The 12,001-nt window shown below is 34.0% G+C and overlaps 1 protein-coding gene across 1 annotated transcript; it reads right to left on the bottom strand.

Annotated features, from left to right (window-relative positions):
* Positions 1 to 5,758: 5,758 nt before the first annotated feature.
* LOC133335270 (transcription factor mef2A) lies at positions 5,759 to 10,047 on the bottom strand. The gene is made up of 8 exons (XM_061543559.1): positions 9,707 to 10,047; positions 8,866 to 9,241; positions 8,419 to 8,796; positions 7,332 to 8,354; positions 7,092 to 7,258; positions 6,839 to 7,023; positions 6,153 to 6,265; positions 5,759 to 6,037 (listed from the first exon to the last, which is right to left on the bottom strand). Exons 1-8 carry the CDS (start codon positions 10,003 to 10,005, stop codon positions 5,759 to 5,761), a joined length of 2,820 nt encoding a protein of 939 aa, XP_061399543.1. The 5' UTR covers positions 10,006 to 10,047.
* Positions 10,048 to 12,001: the final 1,954 nt, after the last annotated feature.

Raw genomic sequence — 12,001 nt, 5'->3', positions numbered from 1 at the left:
TTAAGTTGGCTTTGTATGAAATGTCAATTTATAAAGGAATATCAGAGTCAAACTTGAATTTGGACGCCGTTCTCTTTTATTCTTTTACAATAAAAGAAGCCAACTTAACATGCCAATCCTGAAGTCCTCTTATGTGCTTTCCCCCTTACAATTTCCAAATTTTCAAGAAGTGACGGAATTCAGCCACGATAGCATGGTACAATTATAAAAGGTAACAGCAAATCCCAGCTAATTTGATTCCAACGTAATACTAGTGTCAATATGAATTTGACAAATTATGTTTTTAAAAATCACCCAACGGGAAAATTGGGAACGCATACAATTTGAAATTGTTCTTTATTAAATGTGCTCCCGTATTCAATTTACTCAATCAATTTACAAATCTGGAATAACTCGCTATTTCCAGCATTTTCATATGTGTTACACATATATGTGGCAATGGCTCAATTATAGGAATGATGTAGAAGCGATAGAAATATAAGTCTTGATTTAGATTAGACGAGTTTACTTGCGGCAATTCTTGTTGTTCTCTTTTGAACTTGCTTCATGCGTTTATACAAGGCAATTCGGTTTCCAAAATATTGTTCTATTTGTTGTTTTTTCACATTTAAATCTATATAAAATGTCAACAAAAACAAGATACACAAAACGAATTGCCAGAAAATTGTCGGTACGAGCAATTTTTTTTCATTTCTATTCCTCTTGCCCCTCTCTCCTACAAACAAAGTCTTGCCGCAAGTAAACTCGCCTAACCTAAATCAAGACTAAATTTGAAATATTTTCATTCATTTTTTTCAATTTTTATTTTGTGGATTCGAAAATATTTCATTTTCAAAATACAAATAATTTGATGATAATTTGTTTGTTTGTTTACATTTTTCTGTCAAATGAGTTGACACTAGTAGAACTTACAACAACAAATTTCCATGTGATTGTTGTATTGTTTTTTGTACAACAACACTTGCTGTTACCTTCTATTATTATACCATGCCACGATAGTTAAAAATCGCCGACAACATTTTACTCCCCTCAAATGAATCTAGTAACGACAATTAGTAAAATAAAGAGACATTTTAGTTTTACTCTTCACGCTTTTCTGGTAAAAAGCTGCAGTGGCAAAGACATTTGTGTTATATTTCCTAAAACCATGAAAAAGGTATTTTCCATAACAGGAATATTTTTAATAAACAAAATAGTAAGTAAGTTATTTGTTTGGAAAAATTGTTAATTTTTTAAATTTATTTTCTTTTTTTATTTTAATAGAATAAAACCCCAATTTAAGCCATTGTTCAGAATTACATTAAAAAAGGTGGAAACTTGTTAACACATACATATCATAAACATAATAACAGTAATAATTATATAATAAAAATTTATATTTTCTAGATATGTAAGAGTATGGAGTAGATATTGATTGATTGATTGATAGGCAAGAAATACAAGCAATAAATAATGTGTACGAAGGAACACATGCATAAAATTCACGTGACAGTCACTAGAAGATGTACAGCAAGATACACACGTTTATCGTAGAGGTGAAATGTCAAATATTTATATATTTTTCTGAAATTAAATTACTTTTAGATTTACGAAATTCCAATAAATTCGAAATGAGTGAATTTCGTAAACCAAAAAGTGATGCCACCAACTATTCATGGTAAGGGGTGGATATCTCCATTATTTCCACAAAATATAAATATTTTGAACGTATTTGCACTCTAACAACAATCTAAGATAAATGTGTGTGCTGAGTAAAATATATGCGTTATATATAAATGTATATATTTATCGGCTAATAATTTGTTGATGCCCTTGTCTTTTCAAATAAATAAAACAAAAAAAAAACTTGAGTGGAATACAGAAAATTGCATGATTAAAGTTTTGTTTTATATTTATATATATTTTTTTGTCATTTTAGTTTCTGTTTTCAATTTAACATACATCACAGCAAAAATTCATATATATATTTTTTTATGTATTTCTCATTAAAAATCTAAAGAATAAAATGGGGGGTGGGAACAATTACATAAAATATATATTTTTAGTAAACAGAAAAAAACTAAGCCATAAAACCACATAAGACTGTTAACATACTAAAGGTAACACAAAGCAGTTTTTTTTTGTTTCATTGTTTTTAGATGAAACAACATAAAAATACACCATTATCATAGAATTAATTCGAATTAAATGAAAATGAAATATAAAAACTGGTAAAAACACAATTTGAATTTGCATTCGAAACTATTTTTTTCGATTTTAATTATCATCTACATCTTATTATGTTAAATTCAAAATGATCTACAAATTTAATTAGAATTAGTTTTTTTTCAATATTTAATACAAAATTCTCATCACAAAAGCTAAAGTAATTTTTGTTGGAATTCATAGTAAATAATTCGATTTTATGCCGGATAATGGTGCCAATAAAACCCCATGTTTATTTTGTAAACATTTGGTCTGTTCCCGTACTGCAAGAATCCACTAAATTTTACTATTTTCTCCGTTATCATAAAGGAAAATTGGTTATCGTAGTAAAAAAAATCGTAGATTCTCGCACTACGGGAACAAAGCCATTTTTGTATTCACTATTGTGGCATTTCGCAACTTTACAAAAATCACAACTCTGTAAAAAAGATTACAATTTGCAAATAAACGAGGGTTTGGTTTTGAAAGAATTCCTATGGTTATTGTTGTTGTGGTAGTACTGTATTGTTTTCAGTGGTTGTAGTTGTTGTTTTTTTGTAATTAATTAATTAATATCTATAAAATACAATTGCAATTTTGGTTTGTTTTGTTGTTCTTGTTGTTATATATGTATGTTTGCATACGTTTTTTTAATATATATAATTCAATATATGTATATATAAATCTAAATACATGTAAATAATTATGAGTGCACGTATAAAAATTACCTTTTATTTGTTATTTTGTATATATATATATATAAGTATGTATATATTTGTTGTCATTGTTTATTGTTATATATATATTTTTTTTTAATAATTTGCTTTGTTTTTTTTTTATTTCATAAAACCATACCATTTACTTGAAAATTGAATAGTACATTGTTTTGGTTTTTTGTTTTCATTTTCTTTTTTTTTTGTTTTGTTTTTAATTAATTTATAATTATGAACTTTAAAATCTAGAAAAAGCACAACACGTTTACAAATGGTCTTTTGGAAACACCATTTAATCTATAGGTTTTTTGTTTTGTTCTGTTTATTTGTTTGTTGTCAGTGAGTAGTCAGTAATTGTATGTACTATTAAATGTCCTATGTATATATATATATATAATTACTAAAATGTTTGGTTGTTGCAATTGCAGTAAAAAGTTCAAGTGTTGGTTAGTTGGAAAGAAGAGCGTACATACACATACACATTTATAGGTTGGTATACTTGTATTGATATAAAAAATAGAGCAAACATCTTAAACTAACAGTACGTATGAGTGACGTGGAAATCGAGAGAGGACAATTTGTTACACATACGCATGTAGAGTGTACCTACATTCTGTATGTGTGGGTGTTTGTGGTTTTTGTGAAAGAGAAAAAAGTTGTCAAATTTTGTTTTCTTGTTACTGTGTTTCGTTTTGGGTTTTTCTTGTATTGTAAGGAGAAACTTTGATTAAGATCAAATCGTTGACTTCGTAAGGTTCTTTTGTAGTCTATAGGTTACAATATATTTTGTTGCTGTTAGTTGTTATTATTCTATTATTATTATTGTTGTTGATCTTTCACTTAATTCTATATTTTTAGTACAGGTATTTATATTGTATTTTTTTCTTCTTTTCCTTTATAGCACAAATAAAAAAGCAAAAAGTTAGTTTTATTTGGCGTTAGTAGTTCACAAATGTGTTAGAGATATATATGTATGTATATATATTGTTTGGTTTTTCAATTTCCATATACTTTTTTATATAGTAATAATATTTTTTTAATTCTATATTTAATTTTTTTGTTTTATATTATTTTTTGTTGTTGGTATCATTTAAGTTTAAAGTTTCACATAAATACTAAGTTGCAAATGGAGGGCAGGATTCATTTTCTTGTTTATTTGTTTTGCTTAACATTAAATAGTAAAGAATGTATGTGTGTGTATGTTCACATATATGTATATGAAGAAATTGTAACTCTTCCGACACCTCTGTTCCATTGCACATTTTTATGCCAAAATACCGAATATTTATTTAATTTTTTGTCCATGACAGAGTGACTGGATAGTTGGATGATACAAGTGTTATACCAGTTTCCTTTAATTTGATTCAAAGACAATGTCCAAAACATACACATATATAAACATACTGCAATTTGTGTGTATAGCTTGACATAGTGAGAGCATCATTTTGACATTTCAATAATTAAATGGAAATTCGGTGTGACGTCCAAATAACACAAATAAATTGTGGTTTCTGATTGGATTATATCTTCCTCTGTACCGATATTCTATTTTAAAGTTATTAGCGAAGCGAACACTTTGAGAAATGTCACAACATGCCAACACATCATGCTAAGATAATAAATTTATAAAAGCATATATTTTCGCTATCATCAACTGTATATTGTTGTCTTGTTTGTTAATTATTATTATTATTAAGGACACACACAGATACATGTATAGCTATTAAAATTATTACATCATAAGTTGACAACAGGCTTTTTTTCTTTAAAAAAAATCAAGACTATAATAAAAAAAAATTTTGGTTTTGTTTTAAAGAATTAAATATTTCTAGAAATTTATTTTCATTTATAAATATTAAAAATTTGTCCGTTACATACCATCATATATAATTTTTGTGTTATTTTTTTTTACATTGCTTTTTTGTTTACAGATCGGTATTATTGTTCGTTTATTTATTAATTATTTTTTTTTTAAATAACAAAATGAAACTCTCTATGAATCACGTTTGTAAACATTTTGGCTTTGCTGCTAATAATTGCATAAAAATAAAAAAAAAAACTTCAATACTACACTAAAAAGTTAAAACGACCAAGAATCAAATGTGATAACGAAAGACAACTTACAGACACCTCATCAAAAAGTGGTTTAGAAACAGATTTGTAATTTCACAAGATAAATAGGCAAATTAACAAATGTTTTTTGATTTGTAAAATACATGACCTAGAACATCTTTTGATTTTCTACAAGTATGGTTATGCCTTCTGAATGAAAGTTTGATTTGATATTATTTTAAACCAATTATTGAATTGTCACTTCATTGGCATGTTTATATATGTATATACCTACATATGCGTATCTCGAATTTTAAAGAAATATTTTACATTTAAATCAATGCTAATCGACAATGTGATCTACTGACAAAGAGGGTTTTTTTTTTTTTTTTTTTTGTCAGCCGTGTCTTCTGGCGTGTCACCACTATACATTTGTTATTTAGAGAGTGTTTGTGTATGTTTGTTACAATATGCCAATTATTGGACAGGTGTAGAATGTCATTATTTTTGGAACACGCTACACTTTAACATATTACAATACAAAATTTGCATAATACATACATACGAACATATTAGTATGAAAATAGCATTTCAAATTTAGAAAAATGTGCATTAACAAATTGAAAAAATCATAAAGTCTAAAGGTGGTGTAATAACATCATTTGTTTGTAGATATACATATATATATTTGTAAGTGAATGAGAGACACAATGGGATGATAGAAAACGAAAAAGATTTAATTTTGTGATGAGGATAAAATTCGTTGTTTTTGTTAAGACAGACAATAAATCTTTTTTTGCTATTGTCTTTTAGTGGGTTGTTGTTGTTATACTTTGGCCATTTGGCTGAGCTTGACTATTGTTGGAGTTAATGTTAATTGCTGTTGTTGGTGTTGGAGTTGCACTGGTATTGCTATTATCGCCGCTAGCCACCACTACGTTTCCCGGAACCGTAGTCGCAGGAACTGAAGTCGTTTGGTTTGTCGGCAATTGGCCTTGCGACTGTTGTTGCTGTTGTCGTGTCTGCTGATCTGGGTTATCAAAATAATCGGAAGCATTGCCTCGACAAATTGGACACGTTCGGTTCGACTGTAACAAAGGACAATGACAACAAAATTAATTTACAAGAATTCAATACATAAATCGGAATATAAATATATCATGTATATACATATGTATATAATATAGGTTTTGCTCTACATACCCGTAACCATTTATCGACACATTTGGCATGGAACTCATGCGAACACGGCAGGACACGTAATATCTGTCGTATTTCAAAGTCACACATGCAAACAACACAGGATGTCTGATCACCTACGATGGAATAAAATCAAATCATTAAGACAACGGTCGCATCAATTTATTTTATATTAGGTTCGTTCGTTTACTCAATAATTTGTACAAATTATTACAAAATGTTCTTCGTTTACCAACAAGTCCAGCAAAAGAAAGTGATTTCAGACAGCATATTTAACAGTTGTGTTACTGAGTATTTGCAAATTCTTACAAGGAAAAAAAGTACTCAATAAAAATTTGCTTGTACCATTCTTACTGAGTAAATATTACTAAAAAAGGAAACGAACGAACTTATTGAGACATTTAAATAATCCCTATATGAAATTAATATACCATCCATTATAAGATGGAGGATATGTAATAAGTTCCCGTATAGTAGTGTCTTAGACCCTATAAACAAAAAGTCAATCCGCATGAAATTCTAAGAGAAGATCATTCGTTGTAATACACTATCCTCCGAAAGAAATTCGACGTAGATCTGCAAAATTTGGACACGTGTAAGGTCCAACTTTTTTCTCCGATACAATTTAACATATTTTTACTTCTTTTCAATTTGTACAGTCTCAATTGTTTTCATCGTCCGCTACTTACCATTATGAGTTTCGGGATTGAATTTATAGCTGGGAAGCTGATCAATTTCATTGCGAGCCAAACCGCGGGGTTTCGCTTCGCCAAGACGCTCGGCTAAACTCAACAGGGCTTCGTAGTTTTCGGTCTCATTGGAATCGGATGAATTCAATTCATGTTGATTGTAGGGAGACAATGGGAACATGGCACTGTAAAAATTGACGGGATAGAAGGTAAGTGAAACCGCAAATCAACGACACGGCCAAAAAATACTCACAGGAAATTAAGTAAAAATCCAGGATTTATAATGCCAGTTGTTTGTATCTGTACTGGCGTCGGTTGTGGACCCAAGGTCTGAGGAGGCAAGACATGTCTATGTGGACCGTGGGGATGGTTTGCAGTCCAGAAGCGTGTAATACGCCTATGTGGAGGGAATGTTCGTCTCTGAAAACATGAAAGTGATTCGTTATTATTAGTCCGGTCGGTTATTCAGCCGCCTTTTTTTCTTTGTACTTACTTCGGCAGAAATGATAATTGGCTGTGGTTGGGCTGAAAGCTGTGAGACTTGTGCTGCAGCAGCTGCTGCTGCCGCTGCCATGGAATGTGAGTGATGAGCGGCTGCTGCCGCCGACATCGATGTCAAGTGTATGGATGTGGCCTGCAGTTGTGGCACAGCTGCAACACCCTGCGAATGATGGTGGTGATGGTGATGTGTGCCAGATGGGTCCAGTGACAAGCTGGCAACAGCAGCCGCCGCTGCATCAGATCTCTGTTGCTGTGTCAAGTGTGTTGAGTTCTGATAATTGGCAGCCACCGTTGCTGCAGCTACCAGTGCTGCTTGCGACTGCTGTTGCTGAGCGACGGCGGCCGTTGCTGCGGCAAGCTGCTGCGGCGTCTGAGCCACTTGTAGGGTACCGGCCGAAAAACCAGCAGCATTTGTAAATTGAGCATGCGGATGCGAATTGCAGGCGGGCTGAGTCGGAAATGGTTGTGGATAAATGCTGTGGAGATGACATGGCGCCAATCGGGGCTGTTGCGGCGGTGGTGGCGGCTGGGCGGGATACGTTGTACAGATTGAGGCCCACACTGGCTCGGCATGACGCAGTGATAAACTTACGGGAACCTGATTGATATCCACCATCAATGGAGGTGGCGGTGGTAAAGCTGCAGGACTTTGTGCTTGATTGTGTGGATGGGTAGGCGGTGGGGTGTGTATGAGAGCAATTGAGGGGGCGGAATTGGCATTGACTACTGCTGCAGTATTTATGTCCCAGTGTGGACGTTGTTGTTGCTGTTGATGCGTCATAAAATGGCCATTTGAATGACTATTAGAATGCTGCTGCTGCGGCTGCTGTTGGGGATGTTGCTGTTGGTGTTGTTGGGGATGTGGTTGGTGCTGCTGTTGTTGTTGCTGCTGCTGATAGTGATGCTGTTGAGTCTGTTGGTGGTAGCCACCATTATTGAAATAATTTTGATTTTGCGAGATCGAACTGTTGTCCCTCAGACGGGGGCGTCGTATAGGTGGGCTTCCTTGCTGTAACTTGAGAAGATTATAAATTTAATTACGATTTCGTTTGGATTGTATTTTCATTTACAGCACTTACCAACATGCGAGGTGAGCGCCTCTGCTCCCATAGGGCTGGTGGCGATTGACTTGGCATCCTTCCCGATATACGCCTTCGTTTACGTGACGGACTGTCCGATTTAAGTATGTTCGGCCCCGTTAAACCTGAACTGGATGGTCCATCTAATAAGGAGCTTACAGCATTGGCCGCCAAAGCCGAGGCCGATGTCGATGGTCCATTGTTTGAGTACTGGTTTGACACATTGTTGCTGTTGTTATTGTTGTAGTACTGTGAAGAGCGATTGTACGAATTGTTATTGCTGCGACCATTATTGCCTAGTGGGAAATTAGAATTGCCCTCGCCACTGTCCAGCATTCTAGAATTGCTACCACCACCCATCCCCGAGTCATTGTTGTGCTACATTGGGTAAGGAGAAACTTTAGCATGGAAAGAATTCAATTTTCATTTTTCGATCTCAGAACTCACGGCATTGTTGTTGTTGTTGTTTATATTTCTATCACATAGACCTGAATTTGACCCGCCATTATAGTTTCGACTGTGACTATTGTTGCTAAAGCGATCGGTGTGTTGTTGTTGTTGCTGCTGCTGATGATAGTCCACGCTGCGATGCGGCATCATCATCATATTGCCATTGGTTACGTTGGGCCCATTACTGTTGTTGCTGATACCACAACCGCTGCCGCCGCCGCCGCCTCCACCACCGCGTCGGAAATTGTAAAAATCGCCGTGATTGTTGGTTCCTCCCCGACGATTATTTGGTTGATAATTTTGCCCATGGAATTGTTGTTGCAATGGCAGGTTGTTGATCTGTTGCTGTTGATGATTATTGTTGTTGTTGCTGCTGGAATATCGAAGAAGAAGATGACAGAAATTTATTGGGAATTACAAACAGAGTGAGTGAGTGTGAGTGTGTGTGTGAGCGATTGAATGAATAACTGGAAAAAATGAAGTGTCCTGACCAACCCACTGAGTGATCTGACAGAAAATCGCAATGAAATTAATAAAAAACAAAAATTTGTCATAGTATTTTTTAAATTACGATGAAGTGATCGGAACCTGTGCACCTTTTTGGGTTTCATTATTGATCCTGGTCCTAAAATTATTTCCTAACCTGCTACAAATTACTACACATAAGATTATCGAAATGTATTTTTTAATTTATGGCAAAATTAAAATATATTCAAAAATTTGGAGGATGGGGGTTTAGTTGGCGGTTTAGGTTTTAAGGCAATGCAGCTGTTCTTTGTTTTGGTTTTTTTGTTTTGTTTGGCTTTTGTATTGGCCCATATTAAAATGTTCTTCTTACCCAAGGGAATTCCAGGCTTCAATGTTGCTACTATTACCGGCGTTGTCCTTATTGTACCACGATGGGCCTGGATTGTTGTTGCCATTGTTGTTATTTCCCCCGGTATTGAGGCCGTTATTCATGCGATGGTTGTTGTTATTGTGTTGTTGTTGTTGCTGCTGATGCCCTTGTTGTTGGCCCTGATACGAATGCGAGTGATGATGTGGAGAAAATAGTGAACGCCCTCGATGATTACGAACAGATGGGCCGTTGCGTGAAAACGGACGACGGGTCGTGCCCGTGTGATTTGAATTGATCATGACAATAAGGACAAGTTGCACTGATCGATCAATGAGCCTTCCTCCACCTCCCACTCCTTGTTGTGTTTGTGATGCGTTGTAAGGCAGATGCTCGGACGATTCGAGACCCTTCGTCGTAACAAAGACTGACGCCTGGACGTATGGATGGAGAGATGTTTGCGGGTGGGCTGCTCGCTTGCGCTCGTCTGGTGGATCAGGCTGAATATTATTCTGCTTGCTGCTGTTGTTGTTGTTGGGGGAAGTAATGTTTTTGTGTTTCTGTTTGTCGAAGTATCTATAACTGTAATTTTGGAATATAAAAACATTATGTATAGGTATTTGATTTCATTGGACGAACTAACGAACGAATTGGCGATGGCGATCATGATCGTCATCATTGCCGGTGCATACATATCAGATGTCACATGTATGCACATGTATATAGATATATTGGTGTGTATGTGTGTGTTATACAACACTGGTGATTGGATGACATTGGTTGGTGGGTATATGGAACCTAGATATGTATGTATGTACGTATATTTTTTATTAAATATCTATGCAGGTAAGTTTGTAAATATGTATGACAAAACAATGATACTATGTAGGCAAGTGAATGCAGTTGCAAAAAATGGAGGATATACTTATAGGAGACGACAATAACCCTTGTCAACCTTCGAAAGCACTCTAATATACAAATCAGCCAGCCAGCCAGCCAAAGAGCTGTACCACTCGCCCAGTTGCACACATCATCCTCGTCCAAACATTCACTACGTTACGTGTATTAATTTTTCCATTGAAACTCAAACTTCATATACGAGTAGTATGGGTGTAGCAAGTAGTATATGTATGTATGTGTGTGTGGTGGTGGTGGTCATGCATTAAAAATAAAAGAACTTGGAAAGCAGATATTACGAATTACAAGATAATCTATAACCAAACATAAGAAGAAGGAAAAACAATAAAGAAAATGAAGGTAGGTTTTACAAAACATACTTACTTTACAGACTTACGTTTACGCTTTGAGACTACATATGTGTGTGTGTGTGAGAGAGATTCGGGGGCGGGGCGGGAGAAGGGGGATTGAAGTAAGTATCAGAGATGTGATGGTTATATGTATGTACATGAATGAGACGGAAAAAATGATATGTAAGGATGGATATGTGCCCACACTACGCACGTACCGAAACACGCACCCAGTTTCGTGTGTGTGTGTGTTTGGTACTAAAGGATTTTTTTCAAAGAGAAAACCCTTGGATTTGACAAACTTAAACGTAACTCTATAATAATATGAAAAAATACTTCTAGGACTGAGAACTAAAAATCTTTGGCCAAAAAATATCAGCTGATATAACTTGAAAATTTTTACTGTTCTCTCAATAAACTTATTGAGTAAACACACATTAGGTTCGTTTATTTACTTTCCCAATAACATTTACTCAGTAAGAATTTGCAGAGAGTACATTTTACGTTCTCAAGAGAGAAATTTGCCAAAAGTAAACGAACAACATCCAGAAAAATGATTCTATCGACACAGCTGGTTAAAAAAACAACATTTTTATAAGAAAAACATCAGCTGAAAATTAATCAGCTGTTTTTTTTGTTATAAAAATTCAGCTTTTTTGTTTGTGCGAAATTGTTGTTTTTAATGGATGTTCTTCGTTTACTTTTTCCAATTTTCTCTCTAGAGAACGAAAAGTTTGTATTTTTGTACTGGGGAAGCAAACGAACGAACCTAATGTGACATTTTTGAAATATGGAAATATTTTTCGACTCAAACGCCACATTTTTGTTCACTTGATTTCTAATTCCATGAATTCACTATTTTCTATGCATAAACAAATAAAAATTAGAACATTTGTGCATTTATGATAACAGCATTTATTTTACAAAAATATTAATTATATATAAGTTACTTTTGTCTGTAAAATATATTTGTTAATTTGTGTATAAGCTACGTTTAAGTTTGTATCTAGTTCCACGGTAAAATGACATGATGAGACATGATTTTTTTTTT

This window comes from Musca vetustissima, unplaced genomic scaffold (assembly GCF_032173495.1).
Source record: "Musca vetustissima isolate MV318-11 ecotype Yass unplaced genomic scaffold, APGP_CSIRO_Mvet_v1 utg3273, whole genome shotgun sequence".
Lineage (NCBI taxonomy): Eukaryota > Metazoa > Arthropoda > Insecta > Diptera > Muscidae > Musca > Musca vetustissima.
This window is presented reverse-complemented; position numbering and strand designations above follow the sequence as displayed.